Source organism: Hippopotamus amphibius, chromosome 12 (assembly GCF_030028045.1).
Source record: "Hippopotamus amphibius kiboko isolate mHipAmp2 chromosome 12, mHipAmp2.hap2, whole genome shotgun sequence".
Taxonomy (NCBI): domain Eukaryota; kingdom Metazoa; phylum Chordata; class Mammalia; order Artiodactyla; family Hippopotamidae; genus Hippopotamus; species Hippopotamus amphibius.
The window spans coordinates 99,103,597-99,129,382 of NC_080197.1; the positions used below are offsets into that span (position 1 = coordinate 99,103,597).

General features: G+C 42.5%; 1 protein-coding gene across 3 annotated transcripts; it reads left to right on the top strand.

Moving 5' to 3' along the window:
* The first annotated feature begins 10 nt into the window (after window positions 1–10).
* LOC130833121 (17-beta-hydroxysteroid dehydrogenase type 6) lies at window positions 11–25,786 on the top strand. Of its 3 annotated transcripts, XM_057702403.1 has the most exons (6): window positions 11–25; window positions 742–872; window positions 16,037–16,363; window positions 18,704–18,962; window positions 22,582–22,745; window positions 25,205–25,786. In XM_057702403.1, exons 3-6 carry the CDS (start codon window positions 16,051–16,053, stop codon window positions 25,420–25,422), a joined length of 954 nt encoding a protein of 317 aa, XP_057558386.1. In that variant the 5' UTR covers window positions 11–25; window positions 742–872; window positions 16,037–16,050; the 3' UTR covers window positions 25,423–25,786. The 3 variants fall into 3 exon arrangements, with proteins under 3 accessions (XP_057558386.1, XP_057558385.1, XP_057558387.1); XM_057702402.1 differs by lacking the exons at window positions 11–25; window positions 742–872 and adding an exon at window positions 5,408–5,428; XM_057702404.1 differs by lacking the exons at window positions 11–25; window positions 742–872 and adding an exon at window positions 6,083–6,131.

Here is a 25,786-nt window from a genome sequence, read left to right on the forward strand (position 1 = left end):
TTCTAGGAAGGCCTTCTGCGGAAAGGTGAGGCCTGGAGCATATTGATTTAGGTTACTAAGATGAAGTAAAAGAGATGTTTTCCGCTAAGTTCATGACTGTTTTAGAAACAACACATCTGAACAATGTTAACCAATATCTTTTAAAGAGGGTTTGGAAATTAGTTCTTCCTAGAATTACTAGGTCCAATATGTGGAAATAAACGATGACCAACCAAATGAGAAAAACAAAAGCTATTTATTCAAGAGCTTGCTATATATAGAAAGGGAGTCAGTTACCATCACTCGTATTTTGGCTGAGACTCAAAGGCAGGCAGAGGAGAGGCAAAGCTTTATTAGCGAAGAAAGGGAAGGTTTCAGGTGTGTCCTGATTCAAGGCTCTTTGCATGGGGAAGTTGTAGGTGGGCTAACTCAGAGCGGGGCATCCTACGTGATTGGTTAGGGGTGCATATTTGACTTTCTCTGTTTGGTCCTAATTTGGAAGTGGGGACAAAAATTAGGGAAGCTGTCAGTTGTTAATCAACTCCTGGCTGTTTGGGGTGGATTGTATATGGGTTATTTGGCTTCCTGGACTGTCACTAGAGACTGCAGTCTGACTTCCTACAAGTCTGGCTTAAAGCAGGCTGGCTTCCTGGGCTGTTTATCACAGATAAGGGGGTTGGTTTCCTGGGTAGGGTTCAGGGCAGGTTGTGGGTCAGAGATCTGTTTTTATATGGTCTGGTCATTGTTTGTTTGTATGTTAAGTCTCTCAAATAGAACACCCAGGAATACTAAAATCTGAATCAGAGGAAGCTTGCAGAATCATGGAGCGCTTTACAAGCATGAAAGGAGCCTGTTTGCTATTGATGTGCAGATCTGCCAATAAGTCTTACCAGGTAAAGAGACATCTCATCTCAAAGGTGGGCTGGGGTGGGCAGTCATAATCACATCAGTGTTGTGTCGCTTGAAAACTATCATTTTCATGAATTTTATTTTTACAATAATAGTAGCAAAGCAAGGAGAGAACAGAGCCTCTAGTAGGTTATTATTAGCCAAATCTTGAAAGTGATCATGGTACCTCAGCTTCTGTGGGCAAAGTAGTGAAAAATCGGCTCTGGACAGATCATACTTGTTTGAATATTTCTAGAAATGTGACATCCTGCACAAATCTTAGTTGATTTTCACAGTCCCCGTGCATCTTGTTTTGGGTAGAATGAATTTCACTGCTGGGAAGACCTTCACTCTACTAATCGTAACAAAACTGCCAGTAGAGTTCTCTTTTCCAGAACCGTGTGCCCTTGGGCTTTTTAATGGAGGTTCCTCAGCTTCTTTACTGGAGATTCCTTACTGCTGCCTTTAGAAACTGACTTCTTTGAGCTATTTGAGTCCCCTATTTAAATTTCAGGACCATTAAGGAGGGCACACTGTAGGGAGCTAAGACATAAAGGGAGAAAGCAAAGGAAGTTTATTTATTGAGTTCCTATTGTATGTTTGATTTATTTAACATGTTTTTATCATCAGGCAAAAAGGCATAATAATAACTAACATTTATATAGCATTTGCTATGCTGTCAAGAGTGCACGTGATAGATACTAATATTATCCCTAGTTTACTGATGGGGACATATGCCCAGAACTAAAGTAATTTGCCCCAGGTCGTGAAGCTTTGAAGGTGAGTCAAAAATTATCCACACTCTGGCAGTAGAATTTACAAAAGTTTCATAGTAAGCGGGCGAGCCAGACATCCTGGCTCCAGAGTCTGTGTGATTAACTCCTACGTTACAAGCTATGTGTCTACAAGGGTTTGTTGTGAGGGTTAAATGAGATAAAATAAGAGGTGCCTGGCCCCGCTCATAGCCCAGAATAACTCAAAGTGACAAAGCTATAACTTTGTGAAGTGCTGTGGTGTAGAGGCTTTTACCCCAAGGGCCACTGGGAGGCAGTATTGCTGTTCAGTTGGTTTCCCCTTGTGCTTTCATCCTCAGAGGTGTCCTTCAAGCCTTACACTGTCTACCAACCCCTTTACATTCGCTGTTTACGTCCACTATCAACCTCTTTGGGTAATCTGTCGGCCCTGGGTCTCCCTCTTCAAGTTCTTTGCAGACTTGGACACCTACTACATGGACTTCAGTCCAGCTCCTATTGTTATTCTGGATGTTTTTAGCATGTAAAAGGATGATAGATTTGGGACAGATATGGTTCAGTCAGTCAGTTTTTAACATATTCATTTATTCCACAAAGAGTTAATGAAAATTTGTGTTGGGCATTTAGCTAGGCTCTGGGGAGAAAAAATGACACGGGTTCAAATTCTAAGAAAGTTATAGTCTAGTACGGGCAATGGACACAAATCAGAGAGTATAATGAAATGTTATAGATAAATTTATAACTCAGCTGTCTATTGGCATCAGCATTTTTTTAAAGACTTGGACAAGGTTGGTGCAGGGAGCAAAGGCACAAAAGTGTAAATGGCATGGTGCTTTCAGGAAACTGCCTGTAATAGTTCCGTATGGTCAGAACTCAGACTTCAAGGGAAGGCATAGTGAGAGACGGAACTAAGAGGCAAGGTATGGCCAGAGCATTGTGTGCTAAGCTAAAGAGTGTGGAAATAAAAGTTATTCATCTTCCCCCTGGTCAGGGAAGTTCTGCATGCTGCGTGTTGCAGCCACAAAAAAAAAAAAAAGAAAGAAAAAGTTATTCACCTTCCATTTTAATTCGGTTTTGGTTAAAATTAAAATAAAATATTGGTCATATCTGTATTTTATCAGAAGCCTTGGGAGTGAATAATATTGTTGAAACCAGTTGAAAATTTGAAGTACTCCTGTGCTAGTTATTTTCCTTCTCAATAAAACCAAAGAAGATTAGAAAATATGTTCTGTTGACAGAGGAGCACCAAAAACAAAGGGAGACTGTCTAGGTAGAGCCAAGGTCATACTTCAGTTTCTGATAGGTGTTATCAGTTATCATCAACTATTGAAAAGTAATAAAGAGTACCCTCATATTTGTTTAAATGACAAAGTTTTAATTTAATCTCACAGGAATGATTCTTTTAACCACAAAGCAAATGATAACTTCAAAGCTGATAAAACATGTATTATAGAATATTGCAATTTTTTTAAGCTCTTTATTGGAACATAATTGCTTTACACTCTTGTGCCAGTTTTTGAGGTACACCAAAGTGAATCAACTGTATTTATACATATATCCCCATATCCCCTCCCTCCCGCGACTCAATTGTTTTTTAATCTATATGATGGATATAATATATGAAATTGAAATTTTTTCACCTAAGCTATAAATGAACCTACCAGATTTTTGATAAATAACCTGCCAATATGCATATTGTATAGGTTTTCTTGTTAATCATAAAGCTATATAATTTTTTGGGTCTAGCTTCTACCTTGCAGACTGCTTAAAATAAAGATGGTAGATCCAAATCAAAACACAACATCAAACCTTGTTCCTTCGCAGGAATTTGTCTAAAGACAGTGGGGAGTCTTGGAAGGCTTTTAAGCAGGGGAGAAACATAATCAGAATTGTATTTTAGAAATAAACTCTGGAGCCCTGTAAAGGGCAGATAGAAGGGGAAAGAGCAACCAGAGTCAGAGCAATCCCAAGAAATGGTTGCTGGAGTCCAGGGCACAAATACTTGTGGCCTGAACGAAGGCAGCAAAGTAGAGATGGATGTGATTGGGTGGACATAAGTGATTTAAGAGATATTACTAAGAATTAATATTGATTGGATGTGGGGGCTGAGGAAGTGGTCCAGGATGATTTCCCAGGTTTCAGGATTGGGCAACTGGTTGGAAGGGGGTTGTTTGGCACCTAGTGGGCAATCATTAAATTTGTTGAGTATTTGTTGAATACGTGCAGGGATAAGAAATAAGGTGAAAATAAGGAGGAGGATCAGATTGCACTGAATCATTATTATTTCAGTTTTGAAAAGTTGACTTTGAGTTGCTACTGTGATACTCCCTAAGCTCCCTATGCTTTTCTTTCATAGCCCTCATCACGGTGTGTAATTATGTATTAATTTGTGGGAATATATATTTAATGTTTATTTTTCCTATTAAAATTATAAGTCCTAAGATTTCAAATAGCATGTCTTTTTTACTCACCTCTGTTATCTCCAGTAACTAGTGTTGGACCTAGCACATAGTAGGGACTCTGTGTTTATGGAATGAATGGATGAATTCATGTAGAAGATGCCCAGCAGGCAGTTAGATATGAGGAGCTAGATATCAGGAGCAATCTTGACCGAAGGCAGAGATTTGCAAGTCATTAAAACTTGGATCAGAGTGGAAGCTGATGATGACTGAAGTCCCCAAACAAGGAGGGTGTGTACAGTGAGAAGAGAAGAAGGGCCAGGATAAAACTCTTAAAGACACTGACTTTAAAAATTGGGTAGAGGGGGACTTCCCTGGTGGCGCAGTGGTTAAGAATCTGCCTGCCCATGCAGGGGACAATGGGTTTGATCGCTGATCCAGAAGATCCCACATGCCACAGAGCAACTAAGCCTATGTGCCACAACTAGTGAGCCTGTGCTCTACAGCCCATGCACCACAACTGCTGAGCCCACGTGCTGCAACTACTGAAGCATGTGTGCTTAGAGCCTGTGCTCCGCAATAAGAGAAGCCACAACACTGAGAAGCCCGTGCACTGCAACAAAGAGCAGCCCCTGTTCTCCTTAGCTAGAGAAAGCCTGCACGCAGCAACAAAGACCCAACACAGCAAAAAAAAAAAAAAAAAAAAAAATGGGTAGAGGAAGAGAAGCCAACAAAGGACAATGAGGACAAATGGGAATAGAAGCAGGAGAACTAGGAGAGGGTGATATCATAGGAGCCAGGAGAGGAGAGAGTTGTGAAAGTGTGCTGAAGGATTCTGATACCAGTTCCAGTGTGGGGGAGGGGTGTGTTTCCCCACACATCCAAACCAATTCTTTGGATACCAGCTGGGTGTCCTACAATTCAACTCAATTCTGACACTGTCTAACCAGAGGTAGTGTTAGATTCCACATTAAAGGTTCAGTCCCGGAAGATTCCACCCCTCCCCCGCTCCAAACTTCAGATGCGAATTGTTGTTGTTACCTGTGCTTCTGACTGACTGACTGACTTTACATCGAAGGTTCCCACAACATCCTGCTTGAGTTTGGTTACTTTGCAAGAGCGGATTAGGACACGAAGCAGCTGTAGCTCTTTTGGAAAGGTGTCTGACAGCATTCACACTGAGAGCCCCAGTTTGCAGAAACTGATCTCAGATTTGCAGTCAGAGTGGGCTCTGCTTCCCTGCTCCCTGACTCCAGCAGAGGCACCAACTTACTCAGAGGATGGGGGCTTTCTGCTTTTAATTTTGGCTGTAACAGATCTGATTCTCCAGCTGAGCAAGGATGACACTGGTGAGAACTGTGGGCTTGGCACAAGGAAGTGGAGCAGCCTGGACTCTGACCACAGAGGGAGGTATTGTGAAAGAGGCGCCGGAGCTGGGGGTGGGCAGTGTGGGGGAAGGGAAGGGGACCCTACCCAGTGGGGATTCATGAAGTCCTCTGAAGTCTCCAGGACCAGACTCTTCCTGAGCAAATGGGTGTGTGTGGGTGTGTGTGTGTGTGTGTTTTGGGTTGGGGATAAGATCTGTTTGGGGAAAGATCTTGATTATGATTTTTAATTTTCTTAAAAGACCCTTCAACTTTGATTTCTGAAAGAAATTTCATCAGCATTGTTTTCTCTGCTTTTTTGATCTTTATTCTTTTGGAGTTTGAGAAAGTATTGGTTAGAAGTTGAGAGTGATTTTATAGGTACAAATAGGACCCCCTGGGTATACTCTGTAAATTGGGATTCTTGACAGTGTGGAAAACCAGCTCTTTTATGGTTAATGCTGGGGCTGTGGGGTAAGTTTGTAAACTTTTCGGTAAGCAAAAGCGGCCTTATGTAATTAAGCCCGGAGAACTGTGTTGCTGCAACTCTCAGTCTAGTCTCTTGCCCTAACCCTAACAACCATCTCCTACTGTGAGCAAGCTCTCTGCAGTGGGAGGGGCAAAATTTTTCTTTTTTTTTTTTTTAAACCCATGTGGCCAGTAAACAAGGGTTTAATAGTCCCATTATTCCTTCTCACTTGTTACATTTCTAATCCTGTGGAGAACAGAGAAGAAGTAAAATTCCAAAGGTAGGTGAAATCTGATATATATTCCCAAACAAGAATTCCTCAGGTAACATTTTTCCTTTCTCTTTGTGGAACCTCATAAATTGATATGAAGTATGATATATACATGTGTATATATACATTTATAATATATTCATATATATCATATTTCACATATTCACATATATATACACACACACATATATATGTGTATATATATATATGCGGCAGTACAAGGCATCAGCTGCTGGACTAGTTTCTAATTTTTTCTCACTTGGCAGAGGGGTTGAGTCAGCTTTTGGGATAAGAGTGAGGTTGGAAAATCTGTTAAGTTTTATTCTTGGACAAATGTAGCATCTTCAAAAAGAGTTTGAGGTAGCCTATAGTAAAAGACACGTACAAAAAAGTTATTAAAATGCAAACAGAAACATAAAAAGAAATAGAAAATCAAAGTGATGAAAGAGAAGAGAGAAGAAGAAAAAAAATGCTGTCTACAAGGTCTAATAGAATTACTATGATTGAACATTAAATTTGGCCTTAGGACTTCCTAGGTGGCACAGTGGGTAAGAATCCGCCTGCCAATGCAGGGGACACGGGTTCGATTCCTGCCCCAGGAAGATACCACATGCTGCGGAGCAACTAAGCCTGTGCGCCACAACTATTGAGCCTGTACTCTGGAGCCCGTGAGCCACAAATATTGAGCCCATGTGCTGCAACTACTGAAGCCCACGCGCCTAGAGCCCATGCTCTGCAATGAGAGGCCACCGCAATGAGAGGCCAGTGCACCACAATGAAGAGTAGTCCCTGCTCGACGCAACTAGAGAAAGCCCATGTGCAGCAACGAAGACTGAACACAGCCAATAAAATAAATAAATAAATAAAATAAACTTATATAAAAAAATTTGGCCTTAAACTTCTAAGATAATATGAAGAACTAGATAATTTAAAAATAATCAATAGTATACTGTTTACTTAGAAAAGACAAAATCTTTCCTGGTACTAAATGCATGACAGGATTTATTGTGTGGGATCTTGCCTGGTGTGTAGATACACAGTGTTCTTGTGTGTGTGTGTGTGTGTGTGTGTGTGTGTGCTTTTTAAAAAATTTTATTTATTTATTTATTTTTATTGGCTGTGTTGGGTCTTTTTTGCTGTGCGCAGGCTTTCTTTTTAGTCGCGGCAAGTGGGGGCTACTTTGTTGTGGTGCGCGGGCTCCTCATTGCCATGGCTTCCCTTGTTGCAGGGCATGGGCTCTAGGCACGTGGGCTTCAGTAGTTGCAGTGCATGGGCTCAATAGTTGTGGTGCACGGGCTTAGTTGCTCCGCGACATGTGGGATCTTCCTAGAGCAGGGATCGAACCTGTGTCCCAGGCATTGGCAGGCAGATTCTCAACCAGTGTGCCACCTAGGAAGCCCGATACACAGTGTTCTTGATAAGAATTTTATAACAAACATAGAAGTGATTTTGTGTAGATACACAGTGTTCTTGGTAAGAATTTTATAACAAACATAGAAGTGATTTTGTTTCAGACTGTTTCTTTTCTTCTCTTTTTAATCAAAGTGGTATTTTTATTTTTCTAATTTGAGTCCAGAACACATAGGTGGATGGTTCAATGAATTTTCACAAAATTAGCACTTCTGTTACAGCCACACAGGTCAAGTAATAGAACATTATGAGCACTGTAGACAACCCACTAATATCCTTCTCAGTCGTTGAACCCTACCTCCTCCCCATAGGTAACCAGTAATCTGATGTGTAGCAACATAAATTGGTTTTGTCTCTTTAAAACTTTGTGTAGATGGAATCCTGTAGTATGTGTTCTTTTGTGTTACAGTATTATGTTTGTGTGATTCATCCATGTAATTGTGTATAGCTATACACAATTTTGTCACTGTATAGCATTCCATTATAAGAACATATCTCAACTTATTTACCTCTTCTACTGTTTGTGCATGTTTAGGCTGTTTCCACCTTTTGGCTCTCACAAATAATGCTGCTGCAAACACATCTTATGGTGCACATATTTTGTTGTTATTATATATCTAAAATGGAATCTATGGGTATAGGGAAGGTAAATATTTATCTTTGGTAGATAATGACAAGCTGCTTTTTTCAAATTGATTGAATAAATTTACTCTTTCAATAGCAACGCTTGATTATTCTTGCTGACACTTGACTTTGTCAGCCTTTTTCAGTTAAAACATGATGGTGGGTGCATAGTGGCATCTAATTGTGATAAACAATTGTTGGCTTGAATATGTCGACTGAAAGAAAAACACACAACGTAAGAGCTGTGAGTTGAGTTTATTCAAGGTCTTACTGAGGACTATAGCCTGGAATACAGTCTCAGGTATCTCTTGAGGAACTGCTCCAAAGGGGTAGGGGAGAAGCCAGTATATATAAGATTTTGGCTAGGGAACATGTGCAGTCAAGCATACATCTATTTATTTATTTAAGCTCTTTATTGGAATATAATTGCTTTGCACTGTTGTGCCACTTTTTGAGGTACACCAAAGTGAATCAACTGTATTTATACATATATCCCCATATCCCCTCCCTTCCGCAACTCCCTCCCACCCCAAGCATACGTCTTGGTAAAAGGTTACTACTAATCATGAGGCTCAGATATCTCAGTTAATGATTTTAGTGCTTTTCTCTGTGTGAGAAGATGCAAGAATCTGGGTTCATTGTTTTTTTTTTTTAATAAATTTATTTATTTATTGGCTGCTTTGGGTCTTTGTTGCTGTGTGCAGGCTTTCTCTAGTTGTGGTGAGGGGGGCTACTCTTAATTGCGGTGCCTGGGCTTCTCATTGTTGTGGCTTCTCTTGCTGAGGAGCATGGGCTCTAGGCATGTGGGCTTTAGTAGTTGTGGCACACGGGCTTATTTGCTCCTCAGCATGTGGAATTTTCTCAGACTAGGGATAGAACGCATGTCCCCTGCATTGGCAGGCAGATCTTAACCACTGCGCCACTGGGGAAGTCCCACTCTGGTCTGTTTCTTTTTATTTTTTTTGACCACACAGCATGGCATAAGGGATCTTAGTTCCTGGACCAGGGATTTAATCCATGCCCCCTGCAGTGGAAGCGTGGAGTCGACCACTGGACCGCCAGGGAAGTCCCTGGTTTTTTTCTTTTTTTCCAAAGTGCATACCCTCTTTTAACATATTTTTTGTCTGTATATTTTAGTTATTTAAAAATTTTATTGAGGTACAATTCACACATACAATTCACCCATTTAAAGTATACAATTCAGTAGCTCTTAGTATATTCATAGAATTGTGTGACCATCACCACAATCCACTGTAGGACATTTTCATTACTCCCAATGTTGGAGGGATCGGTCGAGGCAGGCAGGACACTGAGGCTGGCAGCACAGGAAGCCATGTGTATTGCACCGGTGCAGGCCCGGTGGATGCACATCCAAAGACTGAGCCCCGAACCAAAGGAAAGTTTCTCCTTTTATAGACCAGTTCCTGCGCTTTTTGGGAGCCTATAGCTATGCTTATCTAGGCGGGAGCAAGGCACAGAAGCCAGAGTGCAGGCGTTAGGTTTTCCCTTATCTCCTTGACTCAGACGTCCGGGCTGCCCACGGCGGGATCTTGTGAACGAGGCCGTACGTCACTTCTTCCCTGAGGCGTGCGTTCTCTTCTGTTAGCCTCGTCCTTTCCTGCTCTTGTTATTAACCTGCCTCACCAAAAGAATTCCTTACACTTTAGCAGTCACCCTCCCTGTTTCCCCCCAGCTCCCTCAAGCCAGCCCTAGGCAACCACTCACCTGCTTTCTGTTTCTATAGACTTGCCAATTCTAGAAATTTCATAGAAATTGAGTCATACAATATGTGGTCTTTTACAGCTAAGCATAATGTTTTCAAGGTTCCAAAGCAGCTATACCCTCTTACATTCCCACCAGCGGGGTATGAGGGGTCAGCGCTAACAGTGCCTGGCACATAGTGGGTGCTCAAAAAATGTTTATTGAATGCATAAATGACAAAATGCAGGACACAATCTGCATTCTTTAGCATGCCATCTAAGGGCTTTCCTGATCAGGCCCCTGCCTGTCTTTCCCACATCACATCTTGCGACTCCATGGCATATAGCCTTATAGACCTCTGTGCTGTCTCCCATCCTGTTCCTGCTGCCTGGGGTGTGCTTCCCGCCATCCTGCTTAGCGCGCTGAGCTGCTGCTCACCTCTGATGCCACCTCCTCCACGACACCTTAGGCAGAAATAAGCACTTTCTCTTGTGGTCCTTTCCATATTTTCTTAATAATTTACTTCTATTTTTATATCCCCCACTAGTTCTGTGAGCTCCTTAAGGGTAGGCACTAGGTTCCACTCATCTTTGTATTCTCAGCACGTACCCAGGACTTGGTGCAGAGTTAGTATTTAAAAAATGCTTGTTTCAGTGAATGAGCAGAGGAAACAGCAAGAGCAAAGCTCTAGAGGCCAAAATATGCTGGCGGGTTTGAGAGACAGTGAGTTTCCTAACTTGACTGCAAGCTTACATTAGTGAGTTGGACTACAGTGGAGGGCCTAGAATCATCCGGTGAGGAGTTTATCCTTTATTTGGTGGACCACTGGGGACTGCTGAAAGGGAATGGCATGACAGGGCTTGAGAAAAATTCATCCAGCAGTGGTGTGTAGAATGAACTGGAAGTAGGAAGATAATTTAGGAGGCTTTAGGCCAGGTGAGAAGAGTGAAGATAAAAGCCAAGGTAGAATGTAAGGAAGGGCAGGGACTTCTCTGGTGGCACAGTGGTTAAGAATCTGCCCGCCAATGCAGGGGACATGGGTTCGATCCCTGGTCCCGGAAGATCCCATATGTCCTGGAGCAACTAAGCGCATGGGCCATAACTAGTGAGCCTGTACTGAGCCACAACTACTGAAGCCCGTGCATCTAGAGCCCATACTTACAATAAGAGAAGCCACCACAATAAGTCCGTGTGCTACATCGAAGAGTAGCTTCTGCTCGCTGCAACTAGAGAAAGCCCACATGCAGCAATAAAGACCTAATGCAGCCAAATAAATAAATTAAAGAAAAGAATGTAAGGAAGGGCAGAGATGTGAGAGATAATATTAAAGAATCTCTAAGGTTTGGAACGTGACAGAATATGAAGAGTGAGGAAGATGGAGGAGCCAAAGACTAGTCAAAGGCTTTGTACCCAAGTACCAGGCAGGAGGGTCAGGGTGAGTAAGCAGAGTCTTGGGTTACTTACACTTTCTTCTCTGTGTCTTCATGAAGTTAGACACATTCTAAATATCTATAGAGAAGGAAAGAATTGTAGGAAACTTACTGTGTATACTGTGTATTAGTTGCTACTTTCAGGAGAAAGAAAAATAATGTCGGGAATAAATTTGTGATGTACAACTATAGTCAATCAATTGGGTACCATGGTGCTGTTTTCAGAATATGTGTTAAAATAAAAAACAGGCTCTTCTAGAAGTGGTAATTGTTTATTCAGTTCAATTATATACTGGATCAAAGCCCTGAAGTAGGTGCAGTGTCAGTTATAAAGATGAATCAGTCATAGAACTGCCCCTGGAATCCAGTTGGAGAGATGAGCTACACAGGAGAGATATGAGTAGATTGTTATGGGAGAGCAGATGGAGGAAGTGTGATTTGCTGAGTTCTGCAGGACAAGTAGTATACTGACATGCATAGATGAGCAAGAAGGGCATTGCAGGCAAAGGGAATGGTGAGACCACAGATCTGGGGCATGGAAAGAGCAGGGCATGAATAAATGGAGAGCAGTAAGTTCTTTGGTTTTGGATGGAACACAAGCTGTGTGAGTGGGAGGAGCAGGAGATAAGGTTGAGGCCCAATCATGGATTTAGATGATTTAGAATTTATTTAGTAGGTTTGATGCTTTTCAGGTAGTGACATCAACAGAGCGGTGCTTTAGGAAAATTAACCAGACAGCACTGTGCGGAGGACAGGGGAAGGGACTGATACTGTGGGCATGGTGAGAAGGCTTCTATGATGGGTCAAGTAAGAGGTACTGAATGTTGAAGGCTTGAACAATGGATGACGCCATAGGAATGAAGGGGAGGGGACAGGTGCTCCAGATGCTAGAGAGCTAGACTCTGCAGCCTCATCCCCTGAGGGGGAATGCATGGAGCAATGAAGAGGGAGTGTCAGCCTTAGACTGAAAAGTAATACAAATGGAAATTGGGAGTACTGGAGGAGAAGCAGTTTTAGGAGAAAATGTGATGCATTCTATCTTGGATGTATTGAGTGTCTGGCTAAACATCTGGTTGGAGAGTACTTAAGGAAATGAGAAATAAAGGACGGAGCCTCAGAAAGTGGTCAGGTCAAGGGATACAGATACTTGAAATAGTCAAGGCATCTCCAGGTGTTTGATTCTTGTTCAATTTTGGCTCTGTTTTGGGATTCTGCCTGGCCTGGCATATCTCTTATGTAAGTTTAGTCTTCTTGCTATGTGATGGTTAAATAGTAATACCTAGAGAGGCTGTGGGTTCCAAGCTTCTTCCTAATGGGGGAAATGGATTTTCATCTTTGACTGGCATCAGGAAATTATGCTTTTAGTCAATAAACAGGCAGAATGAACCTCTGTTACTACAGTGTGCCAGAGAATGACATTTGGGCAGAGCAGAGGCAGCTGTCTCGAGAACACAGAGCTCTCAGATTGGACAGAGCAGAAAGTTTGGGGGAAGGGAGAGAATGGAGAGGTGGAGGGAGGGTGAGAAAGATGAGAAAAAGAAGAGGAGCGGGGAAGCATTACATGTCTCTATCCACTGTTTTCTCTCCTTCACAGGCTCCTCCAATTTTATTCCCCTATACCCTTAACAGTTCTGGACCCAATTACAACAAGCAATTCTCTGCAACACCAGCTAGGTGTCCCACAATTCAACTCAGTTCTGACACTACCACGGGACAGCGTCAGATTCCACAGGTTAAGGGTTCACTCCTACAAGATTACGCTCTTCACCCCTCACTTCAGACACCAGTTGCAAGCCCAGATTATCACCTGTGCTTCTGATGGACTGGCTATAGATTGGCGAATCCAGTGACCCCGTCCTTGGGTTCGGTTAATTTGCTAGAGTGGCTAATAGAACTCACAGAAACATTTTACTTATCTGATTACTGGTTTATTATAAAAGGATACAACTCAGGAGCGGCCAGATGGAAGAGATGCTTAGGGCAAGGTATAGGGAAAGGGCACAGAGCTTCCACACCCTCTCCAAGCATGTCACTTTCCTTGAATCTCCATATGTTCTCCTGGAAGCTCTCTGAGCTCTGTCCTTTTTGGTTTTTGATGGAGGCTTCATTACATAGGCATAATTGATTTAAATCTTTGGCCATTAGTGATTAAACTCAATCTCTAGCCCACTCCTCTCCCTGGAGGTCTGGAGGTGGGACTGAAAGTTCCAACCAGTTCAGCCCAATGTGGGGACTCTACTTGACAGTCTTTGCTCAAGGACCCTCATCAGCCTAGCTGAGACTTTCTCAAGGCTGAACTGCAGTTTCTTCCTTCTAAATCCTCCTTCCTTTTCTCTCTTTTTACAGAGGTGTCAGACCTGTATTGGCACCTATTCCTGCAGTTTCCCCCTTATTCTCCACTTGATCTTAGCCCAAAGGCCAAGACGTGATGCCCGCCTCCCCTGCCCCGTCCCCCCCCCCTCCCCATAGATGTTTCCCCCAGCGAGTCCCTTGCATGTCTAGTTCTGTCTTGGCATCTGAACCAACATACAGGGATATTGACAGGACATGCCTTATGGGGATGTTGTGAGAATTCAATAAGTTAATATATGTGAAATGCTTAGAACAGGGCCTGATACACAGCAAGTGCTATGCAAGTGTTAGCTGCTTTTATTATTATTATATGATGCTTTAGATCTCAAGTTATATTTTACCCTCACTAGGAAACTTCTCAGATCTCCCTGGACTGGCTTGGAAGCCTCTCCTGAATGCTCCGAGAGCATCCTGCCCTTACTTCTATTATGGTCAGCTCTCCATACCTATGGGTTTTGTACCTGTAGATTCAACCGATCACAGATCAAAAATATTAGAAAAAAAAATTTCCAGAAAGTTCCAAAAAGCAAAACTTGAATTTGCTGCATGCCAGAAACTATTTACATAGCCTTTACATGGTATTTATAACTAATTATGTAGCATTTACATCGTATTAGGTATTATAAGTACAGTAAAACTAGAGATGATTTAAAGTATACAGGAGGATGTTCAAAAGTTGTATGCAAATACTATGCCATTTTACACAAGGGAGGTGAATGTCCTCAGATTTTGGTATCCTTGGAGGGTGCTGGAACCAAGCCCCCATGGATACCAAGGGACGATTGTATACTGCATTGTTTTCTTGTCAGTCTTTACACTTAGACTGTGAATTCAATGAATAACAGAACCTTGTTTTATTCACTTTTGTGTATCAGTGCCTAACATTGTGTCTGACTCATTCAATGGAGTCTTTTTTTTTTTTTCAATAGTCTTAACAGATGAGTGTTATTTGTCAAATGGATGAGAGCTGGGAAAGGAGGAATTGTAGAGAGAATTGTATACTGAGACATGAAAAGTCTCTACTGTGTGGGGCACTGAAAGGTGCTTGTATGACTAAAGAGTAGGGTGCAAAAGAGGTGTGGTAAAAGAGAAGGCCAAGAAGGAAGTCAGGGGCCAGAGCAGTAGGAAGGCCTTGAAGGCAAGCTAAGGTAGGCATGTGTAGGCCTTATGATGTCCTAGTGGGCCCACACCCTTCTTGGACCTCTGCCTGTGACTCTATTAATTATATGTTACTTCAGCCAACAACTGTAGATTGTCCCCAAACGGTGGATGTTTCTCTAGAATTACGTGTAGAAACGTGGGCGTCTCTGAACACTCACTTCAGCAAAATGCATCTGATCGGTCTATGTTTACAAACTGCTTTGGCTGCAGTGTCTCACCCACACTGTTGGATCTCTCAACTGATCTCTTTGCCTTCATCACATGCCTGTTTAATCCATCCTTCCCTCCCACTGTGAGACAGATCTTTATGAAGCTAAATCTGGCCATCTTAGCCTTCAGCTTAATACTGTCTAATGGCACACCCTCGTCGCCTGGAAGATAACATCCAGATTCCTTAGTGTGGCCCACAGGACCCTTCCTGGTCTGGCCCTTCATCACTTCATCTTCCATTTCCTCCTCCATATGCTCTCTGCATCACCCTGCTCACCACTCCATTCATGTACACATCATTATTTTTTTAACTGTGTTGCGTCTTCATTGCTGCATGTGGGCTATCTTTAGTTGTGGTGAGTGGGGGCTACTCTGTTGTGGTTCATGGGCTTCTCATTGCGGTGGCTTCTCTTGTTTCAGAGCATGGGCTCTAGGTGCGTGGACTTCAGTAGTTGCAGCACACGGGCTCAGTAGTTGTGGCATGAGGGCCCTAGAGTGCATGGGCTTCAGTAGTTGCGATGCATGGGCTTGGTAGTTGTGGCTCATGGGCTTAGCTGTTCTGCGGCATGTGGGATCTTCCTGGACCAGGGCTTGAACCTGTGTCCCCTTTGGCAGGCAGATTCTCAACCACTGCGCCACCAGGGAAGTCCTCATGTACACATTATTGCTGCCTGGAGTGTCCTTTAATCCTTGTCCACTTTTTCAACTCTTAACTATTTTGTTGGAAGTAATTTCAAAATCACTGCCTCTGTGAAGCTGTTTCTAACTTTGCAGGCAGTGTGTTACCTCCCTTATAGCCTCATTAGACTGTGTATACTTCTATTTGGCACCTACCACATTGCAGTGCATTTGTTTGGTTACTTCCCTGACTCCCCTCTCTAGACGGTGGCTAGAGGGTAGGACCAAGTATTAGTTAATAGAGTCCCAGCACCTAGTGCAATGCCTGGCACATAGTAAATACTCAGTAAATGCTGCTTAAAGAAAAAAGGAAGGAATAAAACGAAAACTGTTCTTTTTCTTTTGAAGGAGGTCCCCTCACCATGTGGCTGTACCTGGCAGTCCTCGTGGGCCTGTACTACCTCCTGCGCTGGTACCGGGAGAGGCAGGTGGTGAGCCACCTCCAGGACAAGTTCGTCTTCATCACGGGCTGTGACTCGGGCTTCGGGAATCTGCTGGCCAGGCAGCTGGACCTGCGAGGCTTGAGGGTGCTGGCTGCATGTCTGACGGAGCAGGGCGCCGAGCTGTTGAGGAACCAGACGTCCGACAGGCTGGAGACGGTGATCCTGGACGTCACCAAGACGGAGAGCATCGCTGCGGCCGCCGAGTGGGTGAAGGAGCGTGTGGGGGACAGAGGTATGGAGAAGTATTTTCTCCTTTCGTTCACTTAGGCATGATGATGTTAAAGCTTTGTGTGTGTATATATATATACACTGAAAAGCAGGGCTTAAAATGCTGGCTTTGTCATTTGAAGGACAGCTGTGATCTTTTTTGGTGTTTCATTTTCTTAACAATGTTTACATTGAGAAACGAACCCAATAGATTTGAGGCTGTTATCTCACCTTGTACGTGGAGTATTTACAACCACAATTCTTCATGTTTGAAGAATTTTGAAGGCGTTCTTTAGAATTTGGTTCTTCTTCCCTTGGCTACCACCTAAAATATGGACATTCCTGGAAGTCAGCCATTGGTCCTTTTCTTTTTTAAAAACGTGTTTTCATTTTATTTTGTTTTGTCTAATTAATAGACCATATTTCTTAGAGAAGTTATAGGTTTATAGAAAAGTTGGAAGGTGCAGAGTTCCCATATACACCCCCCCCCCCGCCCCACAGTTTCTCCTATTATTAATGTCTTGCGTTGGTGTGGTATATTTATTACATTGATGAACCAATATTGATACATTATCATTAACCGAAGTTCATAGTTTATATTAGGATCCACTTTGTGTTGTATGGTTCTGTGAGTTTTGACAAATGTAAAATATCCTGTATCTACCATTATAGTATGATATGGAATCATTTACCTGTTCATCTCCTCTGCTCTCTCCACCTCCCCCCACCCCTGGCAACTATGCAGGTTTTTACTGTTTCCATACTCTTGCCTTTTCCCAAATGTCATATCGTCAGGATCATATTATATGCAGCCTTTTAGACTGGCTTCTTTCATTTAACAATATCTATTTAAGGTCCCTCCATGTTTTTCTGTGGCTTGATAGCTCATTTCATTTTATCACTGAATAATATTCCATTGTACGTACCACAGTTTGTTTATCCATTTACTTACTGAAGGACATCTTGGTTGGTTTCAACTTTTGGCAATTATGGATAAATCATCTTTTCTTTCTTTTTAAAAAATATTAGTTAATTAATTATTTTTGGCTGCGCTGGGTCTTAGTTGCAGCACATGGGATCTTCGTTGGGGCATATGGACTCCTTAGTTGTGGCATGTGAACTCTTAGTTTCAACATGTGGTCTAGTTCCCCGACCAGGAATTGAACCCGGGCCCCTGCATTAGGCACGTGGAGTCTTACCCACTAGACCACCAGGGAAGTCCCTAAGTCATCTTTTCTAAGTTTCATTTTCTCCGGATAGTATCCAAATCCTCTTTGATCCCCTTCTTCTTCCTCCACTTGTTTTGTGATTCAATAGATCCTGATAATTGGACCTCCTAAATATCTATTCATCCTAGGATTTGCAAACTAGTAATAAAATCGTTTGGTTTGGATTGAAGAATGTTTATTTTTTAAAATTTACTTTAATTTAGAAAATTGACTTTAAAACATTACTCCTACCTGAGGATGTTCTTGACGCCAGAGTCAGGAGTTATGGGTAGTTATAGACTCTTTGCTGTGCATAGTGGCTTATTTCTACTGTATTGTTATTACTGTTGTTATTGTTTTCCCATGTTAGAGAGTGTGCTCCTTGAGGACATGGACCTCTCTTACCCATTATTGTATTTCCAGTTTCTGACATATTGTCTGGTACATGTTAAGAGCTCAACAAATGTTGAATGTACCCATTTACCCATTGTTTAATCTATTACCTTTATGCCCTTGATTTCTAAATTATTTCTTATTCTTCACACCTGAATTCCCAACTACTTGCTGGCTTTCTCATCTGGAAATTCTGCTGGAACCTCAAACTCACCAGATCTAAAGGAGGACTCGTTATCTCATCTTCACCAAATCTGCTTTTCTTTTTGGTCCTTGGGGCCTGATTCTCCCCGCCCCCCCCCCCACCCCCACCAGAGCTCAAGATAGGCAGTTTTACTTTCAGTCCTTTGGAAGTACTTTCTATTTCACCCTTAAAGTGATAGTGTAGCTATTTAGGATTCCAGTTTAATGCAGAAAGTGTCTTTTATTAGACTCCTACCTTAGGTGAGCTCTGGACTTCATACCTTCTTATTGTGTATGTTTTTTGATGCTATAAATACTAAAGTTCAAATTCACACTGGTTGGAAAATTCCTTCGAATCAAAATCTCGCATCGGGGTTCTGTTTATCCTCTCTGGATTCCAGTCTTCTCTTAGATTTGGCCTGTCCTTCTTTTACTTTCTTACTGATAGATGTGTTTAAGAAGATTGAAAAGATATATTTTGTCTAGCGTTTTTAGTTGTTTTCAGCAGGAAGATTGATCAAGGAAAATGTCTGTTGTTTTTGTCTGAAACTGAACTCCTGCTTTGATTTTTATTATTTTAGGGCTCTGGGGTCTGGTCAACAACGCAGGCACTTTTCCGAGGCACGGCTGCACTGAGTGGCTGAAGATTAAGACCTACATGAACACCCTCCAAGTGAACCTCATTGGTTTGATAGAGGTGACCTTGAGCATGCTTCCCTTGGTACGGAGAGCACGGGGTAGGATTGTCAATGTCTCCAGCATCCTCGGAAGAATCGCTTTCTTTGGAGCAGGCTACTCTTGCTCCAAGTATGGAGTGGAAGCCTTTTCAGACATTCTGAGGTAATACTCTTAAGTTAAAACAGAGGCAACTACTGAGCACTTAAATATGTCTTAGACACCATGCTAGTCACTTTTGCCTACATCATCTTATTTCATCACTTCCAAAATCTGATATGTAGCTATTATTACTATTCTGTTTCATACAGGAAACTGAGGCTCAGATTTTGTTATCTTTCTGAAAGTTCACCTGTAACAACCATGATTTGGCAAACCTGTATTTTGACCCCAAGTCTCTGTCTCCTGTCACCACCTCACATTTTAACTCTCAGGGTTTATCCTTGATAAAATTTCACTTCTGAAGAGAAGATGACTGTCTTCTTTCCTCCTTAAAATAAACCTGTCCTCGTCTCTTCATGGTGACTCTTTCTGGTTCTCATCTGCTTCTAACTAACTAATTCCATCCCTTTACTCAGTATATTTTTTCTTTCTCTAATAGCTTCTTTTCTTTCTTATAACTTCAGTTTGCCACAATCCCTAATGGCCCTGCCTCTACCTTTTTAAAATACATCATTTCAGCTTCATGCCCCTCTATCAGCTGCTCCTTCTTTTTATAGTCCCCCTTATATTTTAATTTCTGAGACAGAGAATCCTGTTGGCCGAGTTCATTTATGTGTGTGTGCTGGGTGACACCGCATCATGTGATATTTTTTGCACTTATTATGTGTCAGGCACTGTTGTGAGTACTTTACATTGGATGAATCATTTAATTTTCATAATAACCCAATGAAGGAGGAGTTATTTTTAATCCTCATTGTATATGCAGGGAAACTGAGGCACAGAGATTCAGTAATTTGCATGGCCATATAGGTAGTAACAGGCAGAGTCACTGTCCAGTCCTAGGAGGGGCTCTCCTCCCATCAAGTACCCTTGCTGGTCCAGTCAGCTGCAGACATGCGGGTGCAGCCACGTGGTACAAAGGAGTGCTGCACAGACTCCCCTTTAGCAGGGGCTGACTCTAGGGCAGTGTCACTTGGAAATGAGCTATAAATATTACAGGCACCACGTATGAGCGTCCTATGGCTGCTATAGTAAATGACCATGAGTAATTTGTGATGCATGGGGTCTTACAACAACATGTAATTATCCTCTCCCAGTTCTGGAGTCTAGGGGCCAGAGTCAGTCGTTGACAGGCCACGTTCCTTCTGAAGGCTCTCGGAGAGAATCTGTTCCTTGCCCCTCCCAGCTTCTGGTAGCCGCCGGAATTCCGTGGCTTTGGGCCATATCCCTCCAGTCTCTGCCTTCATGACCACCCTGCCTTCTCTTCCTCTGTTGCTCTTCAGATTTACCTCTGCCTCTCTTATAAGGATAGTTGTGATTGCATTTAGGACATGCCCAGATAATCTGGCATAATGTCCCTGTCTCAAATCCTTAACCCAATCAAACTTTCAAAGTCCTTGCCACATAAGGTAACATTTACAGGGACTTCCCTGGTGGCGCAGTGGTTAAGAATCTGCCTGCCAATGCAGGGGACACAGGTTTGTTCCCTGGTCCGGGAAGATCCCGCATGCCGTGGAGCAGCTAAACCTGTGCGCCACAACTACTGAGCCTGCGCTCTAACGCCTGCAGACCACAACTAATGAGCCCGTGCACCAAAACTACCGAAGCCCGTGCACCCAGAGCCCATGCTCCGCAACAAGAGGAGCAACTGCAATGAGAAGCCCATGCACCACAACGAAGAGTAGCCCCCACTCGCCACAACTAGAGAAAGCCCACATGCAGCAACGAAGACCCAAAGCATGAATAGACCCAAAATAAATAAATAAATGAATAATAAATAAGTAAATAAACAAATTTTAAAAAAAGCAAACATTTACAGATTCCAGGGATTAGGACCTGATACCTTTGGGAGCCATTATTTAGCCCACCACATGCCATGACTGGTAGATATCTATTACCATGTGCATATTATATTATCTGCTTAGCGAAGGGAATAGGGAAATCACCACCACATGAGTTGTTACTGTGTGGCGGGCACCTTGCCTGGCTTCCTGCCTACCCAACATCCTGACTACCTCTATGGGGCTGCTGCCCGCTGACTTACCACCACTCATGACTCTTGGACTCCTCCACTCATTCCCAGACCAAGAGCAAAGGGACGCCCTTCCAACCTTTAAATCGCTATTTAATTCCTTTAGAGAATTCCAGTTTGCCTTCATAGTGCTAAGGGTAAACAGGAGAAGGCAGTTTTGTCCCACATTTGAGTCGGGGTTTTAAAGGGGATGGGGATGTGGTGGTGTGTCGGGAGTCTGAGCAGCTGCAGGGGGACGTGAAGTGTGGAGGCCTGAAGCAGCCCTGGCTGGCACAGCCCCTCCTTCTTCCCCAGCACGCACAGACCCCTGGGGAATCATCTTCTGAAGCTCTCACTTGGAAGGTTTTGTGTTTTGGTTTGTTAAGAGAGGCTTTCCCTTTAGAGTAGTGTTTCTTAACTTTGGCATGCCTCAGGGCCACCTGGAGGGCTTGTTCAGATTATTCACTCCTACCCCCAGAGTTTCCGACTGTAAATTTGGACTGGGGCTCCATAATCGGCATTTCTAACAAGCTTGCAGATGCTGATGTTGTTTATCTCGGGTCCACCCTTTGAGAACCACTGTTGCTTTAGAGGGTCATGGTGCTTTGTGTTTTACATTCTCATGGACCATTGTTCTAAACGTTTCTTCTTGACATCAGCTTGGGCTTCATCTTCTCCAGCAAGGCTGCCTTAACCTCTAGATCAGGGAGCACCTGTCATCACTTTGCCTGGGGTATTGAGAGAATACCTGTCACGTGGTGCACAATGCCATCTTACTTCACTTGGTGAAGGCGGCACTTAGCACAGGGCCTGGTACACACACAGCCCCTGATAAATATTTTTGCAACTTTTTTTGAACTACCCGGAGTGTTCTGGTATGACCAATGGCTTGTAATTTCAATGCCCACATCATATCCCATTCATGGATTCTTGCAGTCTTCAAACACACTGTAGTTTTTCACAGCCCCTTGCTTCTGGGTGTGCACTTCCCACTGCCTGGTATTCCACTCCACCTCTTTCCTCACTGGGAAATTTCCTCTTTATCCTTCGAGGCTCAACTGAAACATTTTCTCCTCACTGAAGCCTTCTCTGATTCCCTCAGAAAATCTACATCCTCCTCTCTACTTATGTAGCACCTTGAATACCTCTCCTTTATAAATAAGTCTTTTGAATTGTATTGCAATTATTTGCTTACCTGTCAGACTCACCCACTGTGAGCTTTTTGGGGGTGGTGAACAGAGTCTTAGTTTACTGAGATTGTGCATGTAAAACACTTAGCACAGATGCCATAAAAATGCTAATTTTCTTTATTATTCCTTGTATTGTTTATATTTCCGGTGTATAGCACATGGTAGAAACCTAATGACTCTGTTAAATGAGTGAATGTGGAATTGAATGGTTACGGTAGTTTGTATAATCATGTCCCAGTTGTTGCATCTAGGGATGTTTAAAATTTTATTTTTTTGTCTCTATTTCTTTACCCTTTAAAATATTCAGTAAAGGTGTTTCTATAACTATTTTTTGTTCTGTTTTGTTTTCTCCCTGAGAACAGTGAAATTATGGTATCTTTCGATCAGAGGAGTTAACTTGAGGGTTTTTTTTTTTCCCTAGGCGTGAGCTTCAACATTTTGGGGTAAAAATCAGCATCATTGAACCTGGCTACTTCAGAACAGTGATGACAGATGTGCAGAAGTTCTCAGAGACGATGAAGCAAGTCTGGAAAGAAGTCCCTGCGCATATTAAGGAGTCCTATGGACAGAAGTTTTTTGATAGCTGTGAGCTTTTCTTCTGATGGTATAATGGGTAACCTTGCATGAGAAGGACAAAGAGGGTTGGTGGAGAGTGATTTGTAGATCTTCTGAGAAAAAAGCTCCTTAAACAAAGCCTTCCCAAGACAAGAGGGGTTCAGGAAGGTCCCAGTGCCTTCATGGTTGGTTTGGTGATGGCTGTTGTGGCTGAGGAAGAGGCCATATAGGCAGCCTAGGACCAGGGTCTGCCCTGCCTTGTCACCTATGGGCCTGGCCACCTGAGCACCAGGGAGGTGCTGTTACACTGTTACATGGTTAGAGGCGTGGAGCCTCTGGGTCTTGGGAGGGTGCCCCTCTGTAGTTTGTCAGGGCTAGCGTGGGAGGCCTGCTTAACTAAAGTTCAGCCTTCAATATTATCTACCCTTTGGGTAACAGCCTAGCCACAAACTCCATGTTTCATTGTGAAGGGAGGGAGGGTATACATAGGCGGGGCGAGGTAAGTGAGTCAGGACCAGATTTGCAGGGCCCTATCGGCCATTTCCAGAAGCTGGACCTCACGTGCAGGCCATGGGAGCCTAGTAGGAGTGAGGTAGTTCAATTTGGTGTAAGAATGTCATCCTGATGATCTGGAGGAGGAGGAGGCAGTTTTGGGGGTAGAGGGGAGGCAGTCCTCTAAGCAGAAGTCAGTCACGCACGCTGGTGTGTGGGGCTGCACCTTTCTGGGGAGAAGGGGTGCTTTTTCTTCACACAAAGAAAATAGCAGCTTGCCAAGGCCCTTTCACAAAAAAGCCCTGTGTGGGGTGGCAGGAGGCTTGTCCCTGGCTCTGGGTGATGTCGAGGTACAGAGAAAAGGAGAAGGGGAATGTGCAGACAGAAGATTCCTGACCTACAGATCCCTGTCTTCTGGGTGCATCAGGCCTAAGGGGGACCACCATCAACAGAGGCCAGAGCAACTGGATCAAGGAAAGGCTGACAGAAAACTTCCTGAGCCTCTCAGAACTCAAGCTAGGGGCCTGCAGTCCCCAGCATGTCAGGGGGCCAGCCATTGTTCGAAGCTCCTCTCCACCTAAAGTTTTCAACCGTTAGGGAATTTGTTTCCCCTTGTGGGTATGTATAGTTTGGCAATAGAAATAAAAGGAAAACAGACTTTACTAAGAAGTGACTGTATGTAAAAGGAAGGATATATGTATTTCGTGATTTAGAAGGAGTTGAAATTGTTCATATATTTGTCCATGGTTCAGAATAATCTAGAACAGTGTTGTCCAACAGATATATGAGAGCCACATATGTAATCTTAAATTCTCTAGTAGCTACTTTTTAAAAAAGGAAAAGAAACAGGTTAAATAAATTTTAATAATACATTTTACTTAAAACCAATGTATCCAAAATACTATCATTTCAACATTTATTATCAATATAAAAGTTATTAACAAGATATTTTATATTCTTTCTATTAGTCTTTGAAAATTGGTGTGTAAATATTTTACACTTATAGCACATCTCAACTTGGATGCTGAATTTTCTTAGGAAGTCCTTCTTCTGTATTTGGATTAATATGATTTGTAGCTGCCAGTAGCATTATTCATAATAGCTCCAGAGTGGCAGCAGCTCAAATGTCCATCAGCTGTTGAATGGGTAAACACAATGTGGTATAGCTATATAATGGAGTAGTACTCGACCATAAAAAGAAATGAAGTACTGATACGTGCTATGACATGATGAACCTGGAGCACATTTTGCTCCCTGAAAGAAGCCAGTCACAAAAGACCACCATGTATGATTCCATTTATATGAAATGTCCAGAAAAGGCAATCTGTAGGGATAGAAAGTAGATTAGTGGTTGCCTAGGGCTGGGTGGGTTGGCAGGAAATGGGAGTGATTGCTAATGAGTATGGGATTTCTTTTTGGGTTGATGAAAATGTTCTGAACTTAGATTGTGGTGATGGTCACACAACTCTGGATGTACTAAAAGTCATTGATTTGTATACTTTAAATGGATGGTTTTTATGAATGTGAGTTATCTCAATAAAGATGTTACAAAATTTCCAGTTGAAAAAGTAGATTCACATACCTATATTGTTCCAAACATACTTAAAAGTTTTCCAATAACAGAATTGAGTTATAAAATTAAAATTAATTAAATTTAAAAATTCAGTTTTCACGGAATTCCTGGTGGTCCAGTGGTTAGGATTTGGTGTTTTCACTGACGTGACCTGGGTCCAATCCCTGGTTGGGGAACTAAGATCCCGCAAGCCATGCTGTACAGCCAAAAAAAAAAAAAAAATTCAGTTTTCAGTCATACTAGCTGTATTTTAAGTGCTCATTAGCTACATGTGGCTAATGGCTGTTATACTGGGAAGCACAGGTCTTATTGGCCTAGTCCTTGTGGAAATTAAATGTAGTTAGACTTATGTGACTGCATGCAATAGGATCTTAAAAATATAAGCAATAAGATTGCTGATCACCATTTTTCTTTTTGTATCCAGATTTCGATGACATGAAACAAGGGATATTGAATTGTAGCACAAACCTGAACCTGGTCACTGACTGCATGGAACACGCTCTGACATCTGTGCATCCCCGTACTCGATACTCAGCTGGCTGGGATTCTCAATTTTTCTTCATCCCTCTCTCTTACTTACCTACATCACTGGCAGACTACATATTGACTAGATCTTGGTCCAAACCAGCCCAGGTGGTCTAAAGAAGACTGGTTTGGTGGCTCTTGAAATGAAGAAGACAGAAATCTGAAAGTGATTGTTAATGTCCCAATAACCCTTATGTATCACTTATACTTTTTTGTAACAATAAGCTTTCTTGCCTAAACTCATTTATCTGGCACTATCAGAGAACCAACATGTTTGCATTCCGGATATCCAAAGCTTGCTCCTTTAGGTGATGAATCTTTACTATTTAAACCACTTTTTTGATGACAGTATTTCTAAAATGCATCAATCTTCCTTGCCCTATTAAACAGAGTAGACTGAAAAAAATTTAGCTTGTTTTGATGTGGTTTTTTAATGCAAATAAATAGCTGTTCTGTGCTGTGATAAACCGTTGCTCAGGGA